Source organism: Orbicella franksi, chromosome 6, assembly GCF_964199315.1.
Source record: "Orbicella franksi chromosome 6, jaOrbFran1.1, whole genome shotgun sequence".
NCBI classification, from domain to species: Eukaryota; Metazoa; Cnidaria; class Anthozoa; order Scleractinia; family Merulinidae; genus Orbicella; species Orbicella franksi.
In genome coordinates this window covers 8,001,656-8,026,953 of record NC_138150.1, presented here as the reverse complement: position 1 = coordinate 8,026,953, position 25,298 = coordinate 8,001,656, and the positions used below count along the sequence as shown (strand labels likewise).

The window sequence follows — 25,298 nt, the reverse complement described above, 5'->3', positions numbered from 1 at the left end:
TCATGCAAGGACAGAGATATCACAATCAACTTATTCTTAGAGGTGGAACAAGTTATGTTAAGGCCGGACTTTTCCCGGCATATTCGTTCCACAATGAGGAAATCCAAAGTCTAGTTTCTCAGGTAGTCCTGACATAAGCCTTATTTTCCCTGGGCTTCCCTGCCTTATACGTTGATATGTTATAAATATATTTATAAATGACAAAAAATGAAACAAGATCAAGAACAGTGCTCCTTAGCTCAATTCAGGGATAAATCTCAAACAACCTCTGCAAAGAAATGTCGCTTGCCAGCATAACCCGGGAGTTGGCCTGGGGTGGGATGGGCACGACTGGACTTGACTGATGCATAATTTATTGGGTCGCACACTTTCGATTGTAAAACAAATTACTAGAGCCTAGTGCTAATAGGCCATTTTTGGTTTCCACTGTTTTTCCTATGGACACTTGAACGATTCTGAGAGGTTTTATCCAGAAATTTGCCCTATTAAAAACGTCTGTGTATCGTGACGGGACGTGTTTTCTTTCTGTTGGCCGGAAGTCAAGCATGACGAGAACGATGAATGCTGTGAATATGTGATGTGGGACGTGATATATGTCGTGAATATGCAGACTTTCACATAAATTAACGCCAGTTCAGCTGGAACATACCTCGACGTAAATACTTACTAGAGTTTTGGTATTAGGCGATTCACTTTCTAACAACTGAGAACGGGTAAGTTGAAACAATTTACCGTATTTTAAGATTCTTAAGGAGGCAGCTAGTGCTCTGATATAATATCTACGTGAACCCGACTCTTACGCGGTAACTTAACAAGACTTCCACCAGGTACAAACTCAGCAACAATGCATAATAGTCCATGGGCCAGGACCCTGGAAAGAGCCATTTGGTACCAAAACGAGGGACAAATTCTAACACTTATTTCTAACAACATTGATTCCTCTAGGTTGTTTTGGTGTATGATAACCATGCCAAATGAGTAGCTTTACTAGGATTATCACGTGATTAAATGACGTCACCCCGTTTGGCTGAATAAGCAGAATTGGTAAAAAGATGCCTAATAACAAGTAAATGCAAAACTGAAAATGTTACATACATTGATTTTCGTCATTGCAAACTTCAAACGCAGTTTTCAGACCTAATTCCAATAACTTATATCTGACTTATAGGTGTTATCTCTGAATGGTTTCCATGGCAACACTTGTTAAATTATAAATATGAACAATAAGACGGAAAATGTGAAAATAAAAAGAAAGTGCTCGTGTAAATTGCATTGGTTACTTTCGAACGCTCGTTCTAAACTACATTGACTCCTCTTGCTTAGTTTGGTATATGATAACCATGTCAAATGAGAAGCTATACCAGGCTTATCACGTGATCAGCTGCAAATGACTCGGTTGGGGTGAACAGATAGAACTGGTACAGATGTGATTACTACGGTCAAAGACAAGCAAATGCAAATACAGTCATGTTACATACACTGGTTTTTAGTTATTGAAAATCTCAAACGTTTTCAGAGCTTATGTCAACAACTTATTTTTAACTTAAAGAAATTATTCCTGGATGGTTTCCATGGCTAAACTTGCCAAATGTTACATATGAATAATTATTCAGGATATAAGAAACTGCTTGTGCATGTGTAACATTGATAATTAAAGTTAGATTTCTTCGTCTTCTTTGCTGTCATCTGAGACAAACTCCTCGATAGAATCGTCACATCTGTTGTCACAGTCTAATAGCTTGCACACATCTGTGCACTTCAAACCATTTGCCAGGCAACTGCAGGTAGGAAGTTGACATGACCTTGTACACGAGCAAGACAGTAGTTCTAGCACGGCTGTAGGGGCTGGGTCACCGCTCATCTAGTCAACGGCAAAGTGATCACCGTCTTCGCGCCAGCCAAAACCAATGGGGGTCGTGTCCCTTGGCAGCTTTGCAGACTTCGCTTCCAAATGGCTGCTTGGAAGTTTGCGCGAGCCGCATGCTTGAACAAGCAGTCAACACAAGTAGGTTATTGGGTGGAGTCGATGTTACCTTTCTTGGCGCAGAATAACCTGTACCTCAGCTCATTAATGTTATCGGTTCCTGGTTGAGAGCAGTAGAGCTTACACATAAACTCTTGAAGGCTCTGAGAACGCATATCTGATAGAACCTATTCCATCCCCAGCTGCTTAAACATTCCTTGGTAAGATGTCTGTTGCTTGACAAGTCGTAGGGCTGTTATCTTTTCCCTTCCAGCGAAGGCACTTACTGTGTCACAACTAGTGAAAGCATGCATACCAATTACGCATTTGCAAAGCTCTTCTCCTACCACAACACTGGAAATACTGACATATCTAACATATCTAGTTCTTGTCTGCCCTCCACACTTGACATACATGGATGCCGAATAAAGTAATTAAACGCCAGGCAAAGCAAGAATACGTCTGTATCTTCTGATGTACGACCACCGCCTTTTAGCCAGATTTAGCTGAATGAGCTACATGTAGAATAAGCCTGGTATCAGCTTCTTCCTGTGTGGAGTTAAAGGGATACTCTACACCTCAGAACAACATTTTAAAAAAAGATAGCTTATAACCCAAATAAGAAGTATTGAACAGCTATAAGTGGTCAATCTTCGTATTTTTTGTGTAAATGGGGAACGTTCTTGACTTGCGGTTCGAGCTTTGGATCACAGGTCAAAAACCGGAAGTGACGTAGAAAGGAGAACTTGCAAAACCTCTTCGATAATATGTACACTGGGGAAGATCGGCTGTGCTAAGTAAAAGCTCGTCGTGTCGCGTGTTGTGCGAAAACATTGTCCAGGCCTTACGCTTAAAATACCATAGAAAACCTTGTTTCTCTCTTTGAATAATTTTAGCGTAAGATTCTTCTCGTAAATGACTAGTTCAACATCATTACAGCCATTTGTAAGTAGGCGCGACTATCTCTAAAATTGCACTATGTCATTATCGACTGAGGACACGTCAAAGATTCTTTGTACCAATAATCACGTGTATAAGTTCGCTTTCGCATATCAAGAAGTCAATTCAAGCAATAAAGTGTAATAGAGTTTATTATACAGCAGTTGAGTTGTGTGCCCATTCTGTGCGAATTTAATACCAGCCCAAACAGTGCGACGCGACCACAGCCCCGTGCGTAACACTCCTTCGGCTTAAGCGCAACATATTATAATGCCACATCGCTGTATAGCTGGTGGATGTTCTAACACTCGCAAAGATGGAGTAAGCCTTCACAAATGGCCTGAAGATGCCCACTACGCTAAGCTATGGACGAATGCCGTGAAGAACACCCGTTCTGATGTTTTCAACCCGATGACTTGCCGACTTTGTAGCGCTCACTTCACTGAGGAATCCTTTGAAGAACAGACGGTGATAGCGAAATCTCTGGGCTTAAAGATGAAAAATATTTTGAAACCCAATGCTGTTCCTACGATTTTTAAAAATGGTCCTCCGCAGACGAAGAAGCTAAAACGACATGACAAAAACATCTCTCAAGACGCTCTCACCGGACCATCAAAACACGCGCAGAAGCCGCCACGAGGAGCTTATAGGAAACGAGAGGCTGCTAGGGTATGTTTAGGACGAAATTATAACTTGCCTTAATAGTTTAGCTTAAATTGAAAGCGAGGGAAACTCGTTCAGAAAATTAGAATAATACTTACTTGTGTTCTGCTATTTTAAGATCCTCGCGGAACACGAGAGGGAGGAATTGCAGTCAACTTCCGGTGAAAATAATGAGGAGTTAACAATAAATGCAGAGGAAACATTGCCTGCAGTTGTAGAGGTTGCTACCCAAACCCGGAATACAGGGAAAAACGTTTCTGTACAATTTCGAAGCAGCCGCACCGCTAAAGGCAAGTGTGGTTTCTCGACTGATGCGTGATAGAAATACGAAACTACCACGATAATTTTCCTAGTATATCATAAACACGGGTCATCCACTCAGGCGAAAAACAATTCTGTGCCGAAATATCTTTGCAGGTTGTCAAACGTCCATTGCCCAAAAAAGTCAAGAAACTCAATGCACCCTTCTCAAAGAATTTTTCACGACTTCGACCCCAGTCCAGAGTGACGAGGAGTTGTCAGACAATGAAGAAGAAATGGAGCAAGATGATGACCCTTCATACGTCCCTGACCCCAAAGACATTGATGCAGATGATGATACTGGTTTTGACGATTTGGATGATTGTTTGTACGAGTAAGCGAACTATCTATCACAACCCCTATACATTATGCAGTCATTGTACTGTGATCTACTGTAGCAACAAACTATGAATATTTCAAGAGAACAAGCCCACTAATAATTCACTCTATTAATTTACAGGGAGTCTCCCCAAAATGCACCTCCTCACCAACAAAACCTGTTCCTAGTGGCAGAGTCTTCACTTCTTAACCTCTTTCGGTTCTGCCCAGTTTGCCGGTCGGAATGTGAACGGATGGTCGAATCAAGAATTGGTACGAAAATAACAGTGTCGCAGAAATGTTATTCCTGCACGTTCACTACAAGCTGGGATTCGCAGCCCTCAGTTGGAGACATTCCTGTTGGGAACATCATGCTGTCCTCTTCTATCCTCTTTGGTGGTGGAAGCCCAGCAAAGGTGCTGAAGATATTGAAACATATGAATGTGCCAACGATATGTTACTCAACGTTTATGAATCACCAAAAGAAGTATCTACATACTGCTGTGCAGAGGACATACCAACAGCAACAGTCCAGTCTGCTGGACAACATCAAAGCTGAAGGGAGGGAATTAATAGTGGGAGGTGATGGCCGCTGTGACAGCCCTGGTGATTCAGCCAAGTATGGAACCTACTCCCTTATGGATGCTGAACAAAATAAAATCCTAGATTCTCAATTGATACAGGTTTGTACTGGATTAAATTTAAAATGGGCTCATAGAAGTATTTTTGTGCTTTAAGTAATACTGCATTTTAATTAATACTTATCTTTAGAGTAACGAAGTGAAAAACTCAGGTGCTATGGAAAAAGAGGGGCTTGCAAGATCACTCACATTCTTAACTAGTGAAGGATTGTCCATTAACACCTTAATAACAGACAGGCATGTGCAAATAAGAAAATATATGAGGGAGAGATGGCCTGGAGTTAAGCACAGGTTGGATGGTTGGCATGTTGGAAAAGGTGAATATTTGAAAGAAATATAATTTGGATTAAAATCAACTGATACAATTTTTAGCCACTAGTAACGGTAATTTTATTTAGGAACTGGAAAGAAGATTGATGCCCTTGCTAAAAAAAAGGATTGTGCTGTGGTTCAAAAATGGAAGAGCATTGTCAACCACATGTTCTGGTGTGCCTCGTCAACAGATGATGATGACCCTGACCTCAAGGAGGCAAAATGGCTGTCCATAACAAATCACCTCATGAACAGGCATTCTGGACATGAAAATCCATTGTTTTCTAAGTGTGCTCATGGAAGGTTACATGGGAGAGAAAGAAAGAAAAAATGGCTCAAGCCAGGTACATAGTTTAAAAAAACCTTAAAATTCTTCAAGTCTCAATATCAACAAGCCTGTCTCATTAATAGCCCCCATATATACATGCATATTCAGGAGTATGCTTTTACATGAACACAGTTATTTGGTATGTATCATGATCTTTGATAGTTGTAACGAGGGATTAGATGCTTATCATTATAGGTGAAATCATTTATTTTTTGCAGGTACACCACCCTATGAAAATCTCACAGAGCTGCTGACAAAGGGGTCCCTCTTGAAAGATATCAAGCAAATTTCAGGGCAATATGCTACATCTTCTCTAGAGGCCTTCCATTCTGTCTACAACCACTTTGCTGCAAAAATGGTGGCCTTTTCATACCATGGAATGACAAGCAGGTATGAAGACTTGAACATATCATAACATCATAATGCACACTAACCTTGGTTACAAATGTGACATTTTTCAGGTTGCCAAAAAACCTCTCTGAATTTATGTCCTATTGAATGGAAGGTAAAACAAAAGCAAAAATACCTATCTTTTTAGGTTGCAGATTGCAATCCTGCATTTCAACGAAAACAGTGACAGGGAGCAGGCAACACTGCAAGATGGCAGAGAACGATTCAACATTGCTTTCCCAAAGTACAAGAAAGGAGAGCATACAGTAAAGAAGATTTAAGTGAAATGTACATATGGTGAGTAAAGAATGAAAGAATTAGCAAACTGGAATTTACAATTTTTTCATTTACATATTTACATTACATGTGCATAGTTAGACCCCACTTACTTTCATTTTTCACGTAGGGTATGTTGCCAACCTGAAAGAGAGTGTTGTACGAATTCTCCAAGGCACTGAAAGTTCTGTTTTAGAGAGAGCTGATGCTCCCCGATCACTATCATCGGATTATGGCCGCCCTGACAAACAGGCCGCAGTCGATGCATTAAAATCAAGATTCAGGAAGTGACTTTCTTCACCAGGATAGTCCTCATCGTTAAAAGCTATATTGCAATATATTGATAAGTGAATAAAGATGGTGCATTTTAAGCTCAGGTTTTGAAATGTGAAAGGTGAATTGATCAACAACACACGAGCATGGGACAAAGAAAAATTCTGAGTCCCCACCAGGAATCAAGCCCATGACCTCCCGAAGACTGTGTGGACGCTCTATCCACTGAGCTATGAGAACTCATGGACAGCAAGGTCATTAAAGTGAGTTCATATTTGACAGGTGTCCTGCATACTGCTAGGATCAGCACTGCCAAAGTATCAGGAATAGTGATAAGTGAATAAAGATGGTAAATGATGATGACTTTGATCAATTCACTGTTCACATTGCAATATATTGTTAAACAAACAGCCATACAATTAGTGACATCTAGCCATAGTCAGACTAAAGTCAAAATTAATTTCATTAGAATTATATACTAAAATGAAAGAAAATAAAGAGTATTGCTGTTGTTGTTGTTCAGGAACAGCAGAGACCATTTTTAAGTGGTAGGGCTAAAATATCTGGCCAATATTACTTTCAAGTAGTAAAATGCAAATTTTATCCACATCATCTGAAGCCGTAGAAAATAAATCCCAGCAATAAAAGTGGTAGGGCTATAGCCCTGCCAGCCCCTCCCCCTCCGCAGTCCCTGTTGTTGTTAATAATACTCCACTGATCTCATAAATGCAAGGATCTTCGATCAGTCTTAGAAGACTGACTCAGTGACACAAAGTGAAATGGAAAATAAAACATTAAATGAGGATCTTAGAATGTTAACCATCTTCACAATGTAAATATGTTCTTCAAAGTATCTTACCAAATCACCCTAGATGCGATTATTTCGTCAGTTATAATCTCAAGGAAAACCCCAACAGACTAGTAGGGTCAACTAGAAGCTCAATTGAAATACTACACAGTATTAAAACAATTACTCGTCCGGAAAGTGAAATCCTTCAAATACGAAGTCTTCTTCGAGCCCTGGAGGCGGGAAGTGTGCTCGTATGCAACACACAGCACATGATGGCAGAACCACTCGCACTTCCTTTCCCAAAAGACCCCAGCACCACCCCGCCAACTGCCTGTAGGCTATGTGTCTATTTTGTTTGTGAGATGGCCCTTCGTAAGAATCTTGATATTGTTGCTTGTACTGGTACCATGCCGTCTGTAGAACCCAGCGATTCAAACAAACGGCGTGGAACCCTGGATGCTGTGTGATACAAATGGGTGGTTCGGCCAGTCCTTCTGCCTCAACAGCTTCATTGTTTTTGGCTACGACGCAGTCAATTTCGGCACAACAAATGCACTCTACAACTCGATTTAGTCTCTGGCAACTTCCACACTTACACCTACAATTTCCAATCGAGATTTTACCTTATGACTCAGAGCTTATGACCTATGCATATGAACGCAAAAACACATTCAAGCCGAAAATTATCTCACACATCGATATTGTGGACATCTGCGCACGAAAATACACGTAAACCAATTCCATCACAAAGACCACGACAAGATAACTTTGTTGTCATCTTGAACTCATTTATTCGCTTAAAAAATCAAGTTACAAAATTACGGGTTGTAAAGAGAACTCGCCACAAGAAGTAGATTGATCTCTTACCAGTCTGTGTTTTGCAGTCGTTCGAATTCTTCTTCATCGGACTCATTTGGGGAGTCCGTGTCTGAGCTAGCCTCGCTGTCGTAAGGCTCAAAGAGATACGGCTGCGTTCCTTGACAGTCTTCCCAGGTTGTGTCTTCTGTAGAATGTTCTTGAGAAGAAACAGAAGAAGAACTACACGAATCCCCCGATTCCATGCTAACTATAATCTTTGTGAAACAAGCAATGGCGCTAATCGAGTTCTCCTTTCTACGTCATTGATCACGTGCCTGAAAAGTCGTCCGTTTCACTTCCGGTCCTCGAATTGAGTGAAATTTCGCTTTTCTAGCGCAGTTTTCAGTAGTTAGAATTTATTTCTCCCGCTTTTTCTGTCTCTCATAAGTTTTTATAGTGCATATGCTACATTTTGAGCAAAGGTCGAAATATAGTGTAGAGTATCCCTTTAAGCTCTTCAACTATATTGGCAGCTTGTGAGGTAATCTCATAACAGTCACTTTCGCACGAAAAGTGACCTTGTCTGTCAACTTTGTTCTGTATTAATCCCGTCTCCACCCCTTTACCACAAACTCTGTGAAGGCCTTTTTATTCTTTGGATTCAAAAAGAATTTTCTCCACAGCTGCACCTTGTGTTTGGATGCGTCCGCATGTAGCCGCACTAAGACCCTTAAAAGGATTTTTCTTCGTGCGTTTTCAAGAGCTTTGGGCAGATAACTTCCACAAATCTTCTAGAACGAGGACCGCAACCATCTTCTGCATTGTAAATGGGAAGATTTTCTGCGTCCATATCCTCGACACTCCTCCTTTCGGTCTGAACTATCTGAGTCGATGGTTCCGGGGGAAGTTGTGGTCCGAAATGCCTCGCCAGCACCGCTATTCCATTTACTCTATGTGATGTTCCTTCACCCGATAACGTTTCTTCTAGGCGGTCAATGTTATCCCATGCCAAAGTAGTACCAACATGAGGCTGGATGGTATCTGGCAATGGGATTTCAATTGTTGATGTCATTTTGGCCGCAGCGATTAACTCCATTTGGATGAGTTCAACGTTATCTGTCATGGCCTTCACAGCATAGGGAGGGAAGAGGGATCTGTTCGGATGGCTTAATCTTTCCTCTGCTCACTCCAAACATCAGCCGGATCTTGGGCGAAGGATTTCACCAACTTCTGCACTCTTGGATGACAGTTTTTATCTGGCCACTCTTTTTCTCCAGTCTGATATGTTTGCAAGAATGAACCCTGCTCTTTGGGAACAATCATTGCGATCTGAAGGGCGTGGAGACTATGAGATCTTGGTTTCTGTTCTTTGAATAGCTTTGCGAATGTCAATAGCAGCCCGGTGTATATTTGAGCTCCGAGAAGACTGGTTTGCATTGTCCTGTTTTTCCAGAAGAAGAGTTGTTATGTACTTGGCTACATGAAGTGTGTCAAATTGGCGGAAACTATGAAGACACTGGTGGTTTCTAACAAATTTTCAAAGAGGAGGACATCGCCAAATTTTACCTGGAGATTCCGTCTGGTGTGCGTCTTTGTGGATAACTTGATTTCTTCAACAACCAAAGACGTGAGATACGTACGATATAAGTAGTTCTGTCATTTCAGTCAATCTGACTATTTTCTCGTTTGCAAGAACATCCGATCTGATGTAAGCATCTGATGTAAGCATCTGGTAAGCTTCTGACTTGAGATTAGCACACTCATCTTCTCAGCGATTCAACACAGCCATCGGAAGCCCCAGTGGACTTGCCTCAGCCCTAGTATAGCCCTTGTAGCATGTCCTGTGGTAACAAGCTTCGGCTGTTACGATTTCACGCGACGCAATTGCGAAAATCCTGCTGTCCTTTTTTTCCATGGCTGATTTTCTAATTGAGTGATCTGCACGCAAATCTCTGCATTGTTCCAAGGGTTCCCAATTTCTTGTTCCCTTAAGATACTTCTTCTCACAGAATATGCAGACATGTTCGTAAGTTGTGCTGGTGGTAGGGGACTGTCGGATCGAGGTCCTCTTAGCTGCCGTTGGTCGTCAGTTCAGCTTGTTGCTCTGAAATTGTTTCCAAGAGCTTTTTCACGGTAAACACGCTATGACATTTTCTGTGATGGTAAATGTTGGAATTTCTCCCTCATTTAATGTCTCAGCAACATCAAGGTGTTTTACGAACAACAGCTGCTCGCCTCTTACAAGTGTACTTCAGGACTCCTCATCTTTTGGTCTAACTAGTTCCGTATCATCGTCAGTACAGTGAATAATACATGCACAACTGGACTGTTCTGAACGTGATCGCTTTTGATCGATGTTTTGTTCTTCAGGCGTCAGATTTCCTCTTTTTGTGCCACCTATTCATTGATGCAAGGTTCTACGTCAACATTAAGACTTAAAGGTTCTAAAAAGCCATTTTTAAACCGGTCTAATTTAAGCGCTGAAGTTTGTATTTATTTATTTAGGTGTTCGTTCTTCACCAAAAATAAACAACAAAAGCAGCACAAAAGACCATCCGCACTGGTCATTAGCTTAGTCACTATATATGAATGAAATCATCTTTAGCAGTGTATGAAATGACCCTCATATCAAAGGAAAACTATTATTTAATATCATTTTCCTTTTGATGTATTTCAAACTCCATATTTTTCAAAATCTCGCATTATGTCATCTACTGCTACGCCTTTCGTATAAAATGACGAATGATATATACTCGAACGCCTATTTCGAGGATCTGTAAGTTTCTTGTCAAAAATCGACACTATCAGCTTAATATTTAGTTAATTGATTTCTCTAAATGTTTACCTAGATGCTTACTGTTTATTTATCCCCCGAAAACATTTCTCGTTTCTATAAGGAACCACAATTTTAGCACAAATTAGCCCTACACACCTTTCAAGAATGCCGCCATCTTGGATTTACCCATGATGCAATGTGAATGACACCGTTGGTTGTTTATTTAGGTTTTCGTGTAATCCTAACACAAATTTCTACTTCTAACAACTTCGAGGAGAAATACAAATGTTTTTCTTTTTTTCAAATATCTAAGGTACTGATAAAACGATCGTGAACATATATTTAGAGGTTCTTCTTCTGAGCCTCGTTTCCATGCTGAAGCTATTTTTTGCGAAATTTTAAATTAAAAAATCTCACACAAAGCTACTCATTCAGAAAGGTTATCATACAAATTTGAGAACAACTCATGTAGTAGTATCAGCTGATAACACTTAGGTTTTGTCCCTAGGTTTGGTACCGAAAAGTGGTCTGGCCCATGGACTAATAAAGGCTCTGATGGTAAAAACGTAGTTTTGCTAAAATATTTTCATATTTAAACCACTGTCGTTCCCAGTCATATACATAAAATAGATTCGTCGCATGTATGCATGAGATATACAAAAATAATTCTTCCCAGGGAAGCTCCAAGTCACCCAATCTGTAATCTCTTCCAACTCAGTAATAATGACTAATCCATTATAGAGATGTGAAGTTTTAAAACATAACACTGACTACATTGCTTTAGAATTTTACCGGTAAGCTTACAAAACCTTCACGGAAAGTCACAAGAAACATAGAATGTACCCACTCTTTGGCAATGAAACCTGCATGATCATGTAGCCCATGCATGTACATATGTATATCAAACATCGATGCGAAGTTATACTTATCACGTTTAATCGACGCCATTCATTTCAAAGTTGCATCAAAGTTTGGATGGATTCAACCGTTTTTTTTTTACACTTAAACTGCAGTTAACTAAACATACATTCCCTGTTATTCCCGCGTTCGAGATGAGTCTGTCCGTACGATTCTATGTATAAAATTATATAACATTTTTGTCATACCTTCAAACGTGCACGCTCCAACAAGGCTCACGATGTTTGGATGGCGACCAACCTTGATAAGTGTCTCCACTTCAGCAATGAGGGCTAGTCGTTCGGTTTGATTGTTGTTATCTACAGTAAATTACTGGTTGTCTGAATGGGTAGGCCTCGTTCACAGTAGCGACATAACGACATTATGACATGGTGACAAAATAGCTATAGAATGTTCACAGCCCTCTATTTTCTCGTATTTTTATTCGATCGTTGAACCCGCGGAGAGAATCGCCAGAGAACTGGGCGCACGCGAAAAGGGAGACTTGACAGGGTAGGGGGTAGGGACAGTTTGGCTCACTTTGCTCGCTTCCCCGCCCAGTGTGCTTCGCGCTCGTTTCGATCGCTTTCAATCGCTATTATGTTGCTATTTTATCATTATGTCAGAATTTTTACACTGCAAACATAATAACATAATGCTCTTCTTATTTCGTTATTTCGCTAGTGTGAACCAAGCCTTACAGGAATGATTGAGTAAGTACACGGCGTCAAACTTAACTAGGTTAGCGGTAGCACTGGTTTTCTTTGTAGATTTAATGAGCCTTTTGCGTTAACCCTCGCAAGGTGCATAATCCGCTATCCTGGGTAGCGAGATACCCCCTGGAACATCCAAACCAAAGAAAAGTCATGTTCGACTGTTTGAATTAGCTTGTTTTCTTAGTCTGATGTCGAAAATTTTATACCACGCATTACTTCATGAAAAAAGCTCTATCTCTGTAAACATAATTCTCTTCTCTCCTCCGACAGCACCTGAACTACACTTTTTCATTGGAAAGTCGATTCAAAGTGATTAGTTTCCGCGGACTTATTCCTGTAGTGTGCAATTGCAGTTCCATTTTATCTATTATTACGTCTGAAGTGACACATTTAGCATATAAAAAGATGGAACACAAACCTCTCAGAGTTTTGCCGGCAACAGGCAATTTGCTACCGTCTCGCCTCAGATAGAAACCTTTGCATACTATACCAAACTCTCCTGTACCAAGAGTCTCTTGCAATATCTCTAATTTTTCGCGAGGAATTTGCCAGTTCCTGTCAATTTCCATTTCTTCCAAATAATTTTCATCGTCAAAGACTTCGTGATCATGTTCGGTAGATTGGCTAGGTTCTTGGCTTCCTGAAGCGGCAGTGTGATCGTCAACAAGGTGAGCTAATGCATCCCGCGTGATGTCCAACAGCGGATTCTCATCTGGGCCCTGAGCTCTCTGCGAAATAAGTATGTTGGATCAATGAATTGCACTGTGGATGCACTAACAGATCAAAATCTAGCTTCTTGTTCTGTTTTCCCTAGAACCAATCAAAGGTCCCTTTTACTTGTTAGAAATACACACATCTACATTCTAATGACGTTGCCTTTTTTAATTCTCTTCTTCCACACTAGCGTGGCTACTTCGTGTACCTCTTGTTCCGATTCTGTTTTACTTTACTTTCTAATGTGATTTAGAATTTAAATATCACCGGTAAAATGCCATATTGAGTCAAGTTCCTGTGGTATCCAGCTCATGAAAGTATAGCACTTTCACTATGGCGTCACGTGATCAATTTTAGCCAATGTCGCTCGTTTGCAGCCTGTTAGACTCACCCCAGCACTAGGCGTGTTATTTCTTTTCTTAAACCAGAATCTTCGTACGAAGAAAACAAGTGCCATTAGGATGAGAACTGCCACCACCGAACACACTGTGGCCCAAAGGATTCTCCAAGGAAACGCACTCGTTTTATAGCCAAGTGTATAGTTTCCTAACAAAAGTAAAATAACCATTATGTCAAGGCCTCCACACCCCTAAAAAAATTATCTACAGACGTAAAGCCTGAGCGATCAAAGGATAGATTAATTTTCCATTCATTTGTTACAATGTAACTTTAAAAGCATTATAGCAATTAACTGCAAGCGTGGCGACTTTCCCTGGAATTCATGTTGCAGCTAGGCGCAATTTGATGTGGCATGTTGTTGGCATGGTCTCGGATCTTGATGTCTTCATGGTAACCAAATTTTTGGCCTGAATATTTTTCAAATTTCAAATTTTGTCGTCCTTTAATGAAGAAAATTTAACTTTCTTACAGTAACTTTTAGCTTTTTTGTCATTTGAGGCTTTCTTTAAAGATTTTGAGTGTGGTGTTGGATATCAGCGTTTTACAAAAAAGCATAAAATCAATGGGTGGTAGATCCAAGACGGCGACTGTTCGGAGATAATGGCATCAATTTAGGTCATGGGAGGGCATTATTCCATGGTATGAATTTCAAAAAAACCTCCCTTCCCCGCTCTAGCTGATTAAGAAACCGGATCTGAAGAGCTGTAACGCTACAGTGATACGCTTACTACATACGGCTAACTTACTGCATTACATAACTTACCATCACGTGGAGATGTGCTTACTGTTGGAATTTCTGCCACCTTCGGTGTTACTACCAGCATTCCTGCCTTTGATGGTGTTTTTTCTGCTAGATTCGATGCTTCGCAGTGATACATGCCGGAGTTTTGTTCTTTCTTAATCGAATGAAGGACTAAGTATGAGATACTTCCGTTCTGAATCAGGGTGGCATTTGAGAGGAGTGAGTTGTTCCTTCGCCAATTAATCTCAGGAGGCGGGGAGCCAGTAGCTCCACATTTAAAAACTGCATCTCTTCCTTCTTCCTCTACGACATCTTCAGGCTGAACTGAAAATACCGGTTTCCAGATAACTGTTGTTAAGAATGATAATCGCTTAAATTATCATATATTTCTCAATGACGGGGACAAGAAATTACCTTTACCTCTGACTATTTTAGCCTACATAGCAGCCGTTTCCTTTCCTTTTCCAGGCGGAGAAATCGAACAAGCGAGCAAGCAAACTGGCGAGCGAAGGAGCGCGCCTGGTTTGAGAAAAAAATGGGGAGGGGTGGGAAGAAAAGGAATCGCTTGCAATCAATCCAGAACATTTTACCGAGCTCCGTTCGCCCGAGAACGGGAAGCAATAGTGCAGTTTGGACATCTGGAACAAGATAAAATCAAAATACATATGGCCGAGTGCGAGAAAGATATTTATCATCATCATAGCTCTTTTATGTTTTTGTTTTGTTTTGTTTTTGTTTTGTTTTTTTTCCTGCGCATGTGATAGGTAATGGACAGAAGACCAAGCCATTGAAAATGAAAACTGGTGTCAGACAAGGCTGCCTGCCATCTACCTTGCTGTTTATGGTTGCCCTTGATTGGGTGACCGGGATAGCGTTTACCAGAAGGCTTGGTATCCAGTGGCCCTTCACGATCGACATCTTTTCAAGACCTTGATTTCGTAGATGATCTAGCCTTACTGTCGCACAGAGTGCAAGACATGAGAGATGCGACACAAGCCTTAAAGGCGTAAGGTGCAAAAGGCCTGAAGATCAATGCTGCAAGTCAATGCTGATGCGTATCTGTACCAAACGCAGCGATGGTGTATCGATTGAAGGGGGGCAGGTCGAAGAGGTGAACGAATTCACGTTCCTCGAGAGCATTGTAAGTAAGAAAGGAGGTACTGATGAGGCCCTCCAGGCACGCATTGGGAAGGTGAGGCAGGCCAGTTCACGATGCTGGACCAATATGGCGGTCTAGTAGGCCTCCATCGGTCAGAGTTGACCATAGGTAGCATCCTAGTTGTCTGCTTGGCTGGAGCACCGGTGTCTGTGGCTGTAGAGGCCGATGCGGGAGTTACAGTCTCTGTTGCAGAGGCTACATTTGTGTTCTTTCTCTGGTCTGTCGAGGCTGTCGCTTTGTTTTCTGCGGACCCGCCTCTCTGTGGCGGCTTGTTTCAGCTTCTCCTCCCCTGATTTGAGGTGTTTGTTCAGGGCTTCTGTCCACTTAGACCGGTTGGCTGCCAGGCTCTCCCAGGACTCTGTAATGTCTGCAGCCTTCATGTGGCGCTTCACGACGTCACGGTATCGCAGCTGTGGCCGCCCGGTGGGTCTTCTTCCACAGGCCAGCTCTCCGTACAGGAGGTCTTTGGGGATGCGGCCGTCTGGCATGCGGTGGACGTGGCCTAGCCAACGGAGTCTGCGCTGTCTGAGCAGTGTGAATATGCTGGGCAGACCTGCGCGAGACAGGACCTCAGTGTTGGGCACCTTGTCTTGTCACGATATTCCCAGCATGCGGCGGAGGCTTCTCATGTGGAAGGTGTTCAGACGCCTTTCCTGCCTGGTGTACGTGGTCCATGTCTCGCTGCCGTATAGCAGTGTGCTGATGACGCAGGCAATGCACACTGCCTGTCTTCGTTGTCAACTTGGGGTTGGTCCACACACGTGTTGTGAGGCGCGCAAGGGTGGTGTCTGCCTTCTTGATTCTCTTATCAAACTCTCTGTCCAGGGAGAGGTTGTTAGTGATAGTGGAGCCAAGGTATGTGAACTGATGCACCGCACCGAGCTCATAGTCGTCAATAGTGACGACTGGTGGTGATTTGGTGCCTTGTCCCAGGACGTTGGTCTTTTTCAGGCTGATGGTCAGCCCAAAGTCTCTACAGGCCTGGGAGAAGTGGTCCATCAGTGACTGTAGTTCGCGCTGGGTGTGGGTTGCTACTGCCACATCGTAAGCAAACAGCATGTCTCTGATAAGGGCTTCGCGTACTTTGGTCTTGGCTCTGAGGCGGTCAAGATTGAAAAGCCTGCCATCTGATCTCATACACGGGTAGATCCCCTCTCTTGACATCCCAAATGCATGCTTCAGAAGCATGACGAAGAAGATTACGAAGAGAGTTGGCGCGAGGACACAACCCTGTTTGACCCCGCTGCAGATGTTGAAGGGCTCCGAGGTGCTGCTGTTGAACTGCACGGTCCTCTGCATGTTGCTGTGGAAGGACTAAATCAAGCTCTGCAGCTTGGATGGGCAGCCAAGCTTTGGCAGGATTCTGAAGAGGCCCTCTCAGCTGAAAGGTCGAACGCCCTTGTGAGATCGATGAAAGCGACGTACAGGGGCATCTGCTGTTTCCTGCACTTCTCCTGAAGCTGGCGAAGGGAGAAGACCATGTCTACCGTTGATCTTTCAGCTCGGAAACCACACTGTGACTCTGGGTAGACACGTTCGGCAAGTTTCTGCAGACGGACCAAGATGACCCGAGCGAAGACTTTGCTAACAATGCTGAGTAGCGAGAAGCCTCTGTAGTTGTCGCAGTCGCTACGCTCGCCTTTGTTTTTGTAGAGGGTGACGATCTTGGCACCCCTCATGTCTTGTGGAACAGCCCCTTCTTTTCAGCATTGGCAGAGGACTTCATGTAAAGGAAGCAGTAGGGTAGTCGCGCAGTGCTTGATCAGGTCGGAGGGATCCCGTCGCTGCCTGGGGCTTTCCTTGCTGTTGATGATCTTGTTAAGTTCCTCTGTTGTCGGTTCAGTGTCGAGCTCTTCCATGACAGGCAGGCACTCGATGTCATCGAAAGCTGCAGTCGTCACAACATTCTGTCTGGAGTAGAGATCAGAATAGTGTTCCACCCATCTCTCCATCTGTTGTACCTTGTCTGTGATGACTTCCCCAGTAGTGGATTTCAGGGGAGCTGTCTTATTCTGCACTGGTCCCATTGCTGTCTTGATGCCATCATACATCCCTCTGATGTTCCCTGCAATTGCTGCTGTCTGGATTGTTTCGCTAAGCTCTGACCAATACTCGTTGGCACAGTGTGTGGCAGTTTGCTGAGCTTTGCTCCTGGTAGCCTGGAGAATCTGCAGGTTTCTCTCGCTGGAGGACCGCTTGTACTCCGCTAGAGCGGTGCGCTTGGCTTAAATGACGGGAGTCATCTCGGCGGACTTGGCTTCAAACCAGTCGTGTGACTTTAGGGTCTTTCTCCCAAAGGTGGCCAACGCAGTGCGGTGCATGGTATCCTGCAGGGTAGCCCACTTCTCCGTGGCAGAGTCTCCGGTCCGTGAGGTTTTCAGTTCGCTCTCAAACCTCCCAGCAAACTGTTCCACAAGGTCTGGCTGGCTCAACTTGCTGACATCAATGCGAGGATTTCCTTGCTTCTTGCCACGATGGTACCTCTTGGGCTGGAGCTTGATCTTGCAGCACACCAAGGAGTGGTCTGTATCGCAGTCCGCGCTGTGGTAAGAGCGTGTGTGGAGAACGTTCTTAACGGTACTGAAAACTAAGACCAAATTGAGGGTCTCTGGATCAAATGTGAAGGCTGAGCTCCTGCATGGTTTTGAAACTTGGTGGCTTACCAAGGGATATCGATTGAAGCAAAAGCTGCAAGTGTTCATTAATAAGAGCCTGAGGAGCATACTACGGATTTGGCCTCCTAGAAGAATACGCAATGAAGAGCTTTGGAGACAAGGGGTGTTCGGTAAAATGTCTTAGAATGAATGCAGGCTTTTGCTTCCCTCGCCTCACCCCCTAACCCTACTCCTTATTTTTCGCACTCGCTATCAGTTCGTTCCCTTCGTGTGCTTTTTTTTATGCTAAGCAAGCGAGACTATTTGAATTGGATACTATTTCTGGGCGACGTGCAATGTGGTAGCACAATGCTCCAATAAATATTAATGATATGATTTACTTGACAGCTTGCAAGTTCAATAAACATTTGCTCAATTCAAATAATAGGTAGATAAACTTCTTATTGTTTATTCACCTGTTAAGTTGGCGATAGAAGATCGACTCCATCCTTCATTACTATTTGCCTCGCACCAATAGCTTCCTTGATCCTGCGGTTCGACAGAGTCAACCGTTAACACAGACAATGCCTTGGTCTCTTGTATTCGGTTGTCTTTAGGCATCGTACGATTATCTTTAAACCAAGTTATCATTGGCCTTGGAATCCCAAATGCCTCGCAACTGAAATTTGTGTTTTTTCCTGTTGCAATATTTTCTCGGGAGATTGGATGGATCAGAAATCTCGGTCTTGAAGATTCTACAGGAGAACGTACCAAAAGTTAACTGAATGCAAAGAAAACCTCAAAAGTATATTTTTTACTCAGTTCAAACGTTTTATTCATTCATTTTTTGTCTGCATCAATTACTATACGAAATCGCAAATAGACTACGCTTTCAGGTTGACTTGATAGCTAGTTAAGGCAAAGCGCTGCACTGGTTATACGAAGATAGTGTCTCTTCTCTATTCCATGCTAGTATATCTTTTTTAAAAAGTTCAAACATATAATATTTCGTAATGTTCACTTGCTTCTACAGTTAAAGAACCTTCATAACCGAGGCAATAAATACATGTTATTGAACGTAACTCGGGCGAAGTGCGTATTGGACTGAATAGGCGAGCCAAATATGTGGCCATGATATTTTGCTTTCTTTCTAATGCCGGCAACAGAAAGTCTGGGACATTCGGTCCCTACAATTTTTAGCCGTGCAGCCATAAAATGTCACACGCGCTTAGCTCAAAGAACGGTTATTCTAATTGCATAGAGAGATCTCACCTCCTAAATTTAAAGTAAGTTCCGCTGCGCTACACTTCATAAAATTGGCCACAATGCAACCATACTGGCCAGAATTCTTGCTCGAGGCCTTCTCAATACCAAGCTTGCAGGATTTTGTATCTTCTCTGTCGGAATAGCTACCCCCGCATTCTTTAACCTTTGCGCTTCCAAAAAGCAACTGCACTCGAAAGGGTTGTTCCGAGAACGGGATTGCGTCACCCTCCTCTGATTTTGTTCCAGTACAAACAATTGTGAGGTTGTAACCAATAGGTAATACGTCCGCATCCGGAAATTCCAAAATGTGAATTGCAACTGATGGAGCTTTGGGAGCTGAAATAACGATTTGGTGTCAGCATTGCCTTAAAGTACATACATTCATAACGGGTCTTATTACAATAACCAGAAACTGATATTACATAGACAGAGAGGCAAGATGTTATTGGTCATATCAACGTTCATTGGAGGGATTTTGAATCCTGTTCTGATGAAGAAGAGAAATTATTTTTTTCCATTAAATTTTAAATACTGGCAGATTTGAGAATGAGATGAATTTGATTAGCTTTTTTTGCGAGTTCGCCTTAAAAAAATATCGAATCCAAAAACCGAAGCATTTAAAGCTACATTAAATCGAAATCTGTGTTCAAAGCAGAGGTAAAAGTGTATTGATCACTATGTCTAAATTGCTGCCATTGAAGGAAAGAAAATAAAAAAAAATGCCCGGCTTTCTTCAGTGGCAATGTTTTAATGACTATCTACCCATTGCCTTTCTTCTTCGGTGACTCTTAAATATTGCTTACTGTTTTCCTTTCTATTTAAGACCAAAAGAGGTAGTTTCTTCGTAACAAACGGAAAACAAGACCTTGAAAGCTTGTAGATCTGCGCATCTGGCGGGCATGCGTAAGTACGGACTGGCGCACGTATGTCGAACGGACTGAATCACCTCAGAGCCATTTTTCTTTTGGCTCGATAATTTACCAAATTTCCTAGAAATGGGTCTTAAATAGCGTGCCTTCAGCGCGCGGGAGTAAAGCTAAAACTCGGCTGGGACGCGTCATTGTGCATGTGGCAAGTTAGAATTTTTATACATTTTTTACAAGGTACTCTCCGAGGGTAAGCACTAAAAAGACCGGACATAAGGACATGATCGACTGGCGAGAGAGATCCACACTATGAGTCATTCCTTATTCAACGTTAACTCACCCCCTTTTCATATCTTAGATGTCGGCGGCTGCAATTAATATTACGTAAAGACGTTTTCTGTGGTAAACGTTTCTAAACTAAATGGAAATAAACCTATTATTTTGTTCCAGAAGACTTGAACTGCTTTTTCTGAAGGCGGGAAGCATTGTTCACGTTTAAATATAAAGAGGTCTGCCAATTGCATTTTTGTTTATATTCTATTAAAAAAGAGAAGGAAAACCTCCATCGCTGTGGGGTTGCCTGTTTCGATGTTAGCACATAGGAGCTTCGGCACTCGCTAAGTTTTAAATTGACTCAGGCAAAACAATAAGATCTGAATGAAAGGCCAAGAAATGAGCAGTCAAACGAGCGTCAAGTGAACGAGCCCCCGAACACAACCCAATCAAACAAACAGATGGCCGAAAGCACAGAGAGAGGCCCGCACAACAATGAACGGACGCCCCAATCCCTCTCCCCTCTCTCCCCTCTCGAAACGACCAAACTGAATGAAAGGCAGTTAAATTGATAGTCTTCTTTATACTTTCTGCTAAGGCATCTTCTTCTATTATCAGGATTTGAGGTTCAGAAACATTAGCGAAACGCGAGTTTATGCCGGCCTTTTTGTTTGGGTGAAGCATTATTCACTCGATAGGTAGTGAATAATTATCATTAGTCAGAGATAAGGAACCAATCGGATTACTTGAAACACCACGATCACTGATTGTACCTGTATATACGAAATTAAAAAAGCCTAGGCCATTTAGTTCTGTTGTATGAATATTGGATGCAGTCTGGGCAGGCGGATTTAGGGATATAACACTAACTTCGCGATTAAATCTTTCAGGCCGAAAAACTTGTTGCGCCTGAGTTCTAGATATCCAGCTTTTTTTCCTTTCTTTTTTATCCCTTTAATAAAACGCTTTCGGTGTTCTTTTAAACTGTATAGATAGCCCTCAGCTAGCTCTACAAAATGATCGAATATTTGTTGGTCATATCATTAGCTCCGTCATCTTGAAACCGTTTTCTTGGATTCCATTTTTTTCTGAGAAAATTAAAACTAAAAAACCAACAACAAAAAAAGGGGTAAAAAATGCTAAAGAAAATTCAATGAACGAAATATGCTGTCTCAAAAGATGAAACTTAGTTTGACCAGATGACTTTAGTTTTTGTATTCCTGAGAATTTGTTGTCAACGATCGCTCGATTAATCAAAGAGCGGCCATGATCGAACACCTTTAAATTCTTAAAAATGTTATTTATATCAAAACGTCATGCATGTACCGCAAGCTGACTAGCTAGTGGGCTTTTTACCTCATTAATTTTTACTCATTAATCTTTACTCATTAATTTTTACTCTCCAACACACGCTAAAATTATGGACTAGGCTGTCCGATAATGCCAATACAAAAGGTCATAACGGAGGCTGCATTGCGTGCTAATGGTAATTTTGGCTCTTTACGTAGGATTTGAAATAGGAGCCAACGACTAATGGTGTTAATTTTCCTGCTTTGATGCCAAAATTGATTAACCTTTTTTTTTTTTTTTTGACGGTCAATGTCAGCAAAATTTTAGGACAGTTGTTGTTGCTGATTGGTAAAAACCTTAGCATAAACAAACTTTCCAATATTGGTATTTGCATACGAGAACATTGATAACTAGGAGGGTAATAATTTTTGAATTTTCCCCACCTGCTCGAGCTCCCTTGCTAAACAAACGGACTTAAAAGTGAAAAATAAAACAGGACTAAAAATGTAATATATATTATCTACAGCAATAAGATATATGCTGGTTACAATCTTTCTATTTCATGTATTAGCAAGAACGAGCAAGATCTACAAATGTAGTTCCATTGGCACAATGATGTCGGAAGTTATACAGGGAAATAGTAGAAAAACGAATAGAATATTACGAATAACCTTTACTTAAGGAGACATAAGAGCAATTTTTAAAACATAAAATGTTTAGTTCTAGATGAAAGCTTATTTTTTCTCAATTAAAACTTCATTCTGCGCCTTTTGTTTTTGCACGGAGTGCTAAGACTCAATGTTATATTCAAAATATAAGATTCAAAACATGAAAATAGAACATGAAACTGAAGGGTTTGTATATATCCTTGGCTTGAATCTGAAAAAGACGAGAGCCGGAATTTGTCTTTATATTATATAGGAGAAATTTTACTTTGTATTACACACTGGCATATACATCCTCTCTCTTAACGCAATCCCCTGCGTTGGAAAATTCGAACCATAAATGGGAAATGAAAAATCCAAAGAGCAGTACAATCTGGTTGAAAGCTATTCGGCACATGTTCTTCAGTCCGAGAAGCGGAAACCAGTATTACTCGGCAAATATTCCCGGGCAGCAAAACACTGTGTGCGATGTGCAGTTTTTGATTATGAAACACCTGCAATGGACAATTTTCCCAGTAGGACTAAAGTGTATTTAGATCTGCTACTGCATATGCATTTCTCAAATGTCACAATTAGAATCTCTCCAGCCCCGTCTGAAGAATAAAAAAAGAAAAAGAAAAAGAAAAAAGAAAAGAAAAGAAAAGAAAAATAACCGGTTTGAATACGGGTTAGAAATTTTTCCAAAGATGCAATCACCATCAGACTTTTAGCAGTTTTTTATTTCTATTTATTCTCCTTATTTTCGCTTTTAATCTACAGCGGTGACTCGAACGTAATTTAGGAGATACCAAAAACGTCAATTTAAGATCTCTTCGTCCAATCTTATTTTACGACACTAGCAGGCTGCATGGAGCCAGCAGTTAATTTCTCACTTTTCGCAGATTTATAACTCAGCTAACCTACAAAAAAAAAAACCCTTCAAAAAAGGGAACGTTATCAGCACATGCCGAAATTGAAATTAAACAGGCCGAATGCTTGATAGCCTTGATATTCGTTATCAGTAACTCGTGCCTACGGTAAACTGCCGGTTATAAGCCCTCCAGCCTGTACCCCCCCCTCCCCCCCGCTTGATCTACCCCCGTAATCAAAATATGATTATAAGCCCCCTATCCAGTTTAAAATGTAAGGAATTCCATTTGTTACGGTGGGTTTTTTTTAAGCTTCATTAAAAACCAGTATATAAAGAATATGATTTCGATCAACACAGCAGATGAAATCTTAAGTCTCAGCGAGTTAATGCTAAGCATCATACGATTACACAGATGGTCGGTACGTAATTACCCATCGACACTGTGTCTCCGTAGTCTTCCTAGGAACATTAGTGTATTTATTGATTTAAGAGCTAGACACTATCCTAAAACACCATTTGAGTAATCCACGGCACAAAAACAGCATTGCCTCTCTTGACAACCGGTTGCCAACTAAGAAGGTAGGTTTTGCAAAAATCATTCGACCAACTCAATGCAGTTTGTTTAAATACCCAAAATTAAAAACGAGCTAGATGATTGCGTTTGACATCCGTCCGTGAATAATTTAAACCTGTAAACTTGCATCTGGCTTTAAAACGCTGTTTTAGTCTATCTGGAGTGGTTTTAAAGCTCTGGCGCCAGTTTTTCGAAGGCTGGATAACCCTATCCACCGGATAAATCGCTATCCAGTGGATAAGTGTTGAGAAAACAAGCCACGATATGGAACTGGACAGTACTTTAATAGCGTTATCCACCTTTTGAACAACTCGGGTCTTTTAGCGGCTTGGTTTTCTCGATTTTATTAGACTTTCTTTGTTTATTTCCCAAAATCCCTAGGACATTTTCATCAATCCGAAAACAACAGGAGGGGTATCGAATGGTCAATTTGCGAGCATTTGCGAGCATGCGAGTAGTGCGTTTATTTTTGCGAGCAAGAGCAGTGATCAAAGTTGTCTCGCGAGCAACGGAATCTCTCTTTTATTAAAAGGAAATTTTGTCTGCGCCAAGTTATCTGGCTGACACCTAGCGTGAAACAGGACAATAGTAATAGTAGTATTCCTCATGGCTTCATGTTTCTAGATTACTTTCTACCTTTGCGGGTGCCTTGACCATAAGCGTAGAAATTTTTATGTGCGTCAGCAAAACCTACAGAAGCATGTTTCCAGAAACATTCCGTTTTAGTGCGTGCACTTTTCCCCAAAGTTACCCAGTTTTGCCATTAACGAGAATCCTTGCATGCGAGAAGTTGCAAAAATTTTCCGAGCACGAGCAAGCAAGCACTCACCCAAGTTTGCGAGCAATTTGCGCAAAGGCCAAATTTTCCGAGCACTTTTAAATTGAATGGGGTTATTCGATACCCCTAACAGGCATTAAATTTTTCCATGTCACGAACGTTTGAGGTAACAATTCTGTCAAGAAATCGGAGGAGGTTAAAATCTCTTGTGTACAAGCTCTCCGTTGGGGCCAGTGCACCTGTCAGAAGTTTATGATAAATAAGTGATCGTTATCCGCCCTATGTGCTGGTTGTCGGTGCTTTAACTTCGTCAAACTGAGCTAATCCATCGGCATAAGTTCATTTCTGACAAGATATTTATTTATGTCACTTTCTGTTAAAAATTTTTCATTTTAAATTGTAAACATGATGCCCATTGCTGACATTGGAGAAATAGCGCCTTTCTTAAAATCTACAGCACCAAATGTTTACTTGTCTTTATATTTTTGATTGGCTTCGACGGAAAATAGCAACAACGGTCACATGTAGTATTTTACACACGCCATTCTTCAAAGCCTGGACTTCCTCTCAGTCGAGGAGGGGATTCTCCCGATATTTGTGGTGGGGTTTTACAGCACTTTACTTGAATTATTTGAATTTTTTATTTTAGACCAAACTTTGGCATTTTTGATGGTAAAATTGAGATGGTATTTCATACCGAAAGGGCTCAAAAAAATGAAAAAATAAAGACAAAATGGCGCTACACTTA

General features: G+C 41.4%; 2 protein-coding genes across 2 annotated transcripts; both read right to left on the bottom strand.

Moving 5' to 3' along the window:
- Window positions 1–6,106: 6,106 nt before the first annotated feature.
- On the bottom strand, window positions 6,107–9,540 carry LOC145490077 (P2X purinoceptor 7-like). The gene is made up of 2 exons (XM_081469185.1): window positions 8,061–9,540; window positions 6,107–7,791 (listed from the first exon to the last, which is right to left on the bottom strand). Exons 1-2 carry the CDS (start codon window positions 8,252–8,254, stop codon window positions 7,374–7,376), a joined length of 612 nt encoding a protein of 203 aa, XP_081325311.1. The 5' UTR covers window positions 8,255–9,540; the 3' UTR covers window positions 6,107–7,373.
- Window positions 9,541–11,851: 2,311 nt separating this feature from the next.
- LOC145491108 (uncharacterized) lies at window positions 11,852–13,598 on the bottom strand. The gene is made up of 2 exons (XM_081470249.1): window positions 13,486–13,598; window positions 11,852–13,108 (listed from the first exon to the last, which is right to left on the bottom strand). Exons 1-2 carry the CDS (start codon window positions 13,549–13,551, stop codon window positions 12,659–12,661), a joined length of 516 nt encoding a protein of 171 aa, XP_081326375.1. The 5' UTR covers window positions 13,552–13,598; the 3' UTR covers window positions 11,852–12,658.
- Between the last annotated feature and the right edge of the window lie 11,700 nt (window positions 13,599–25,298).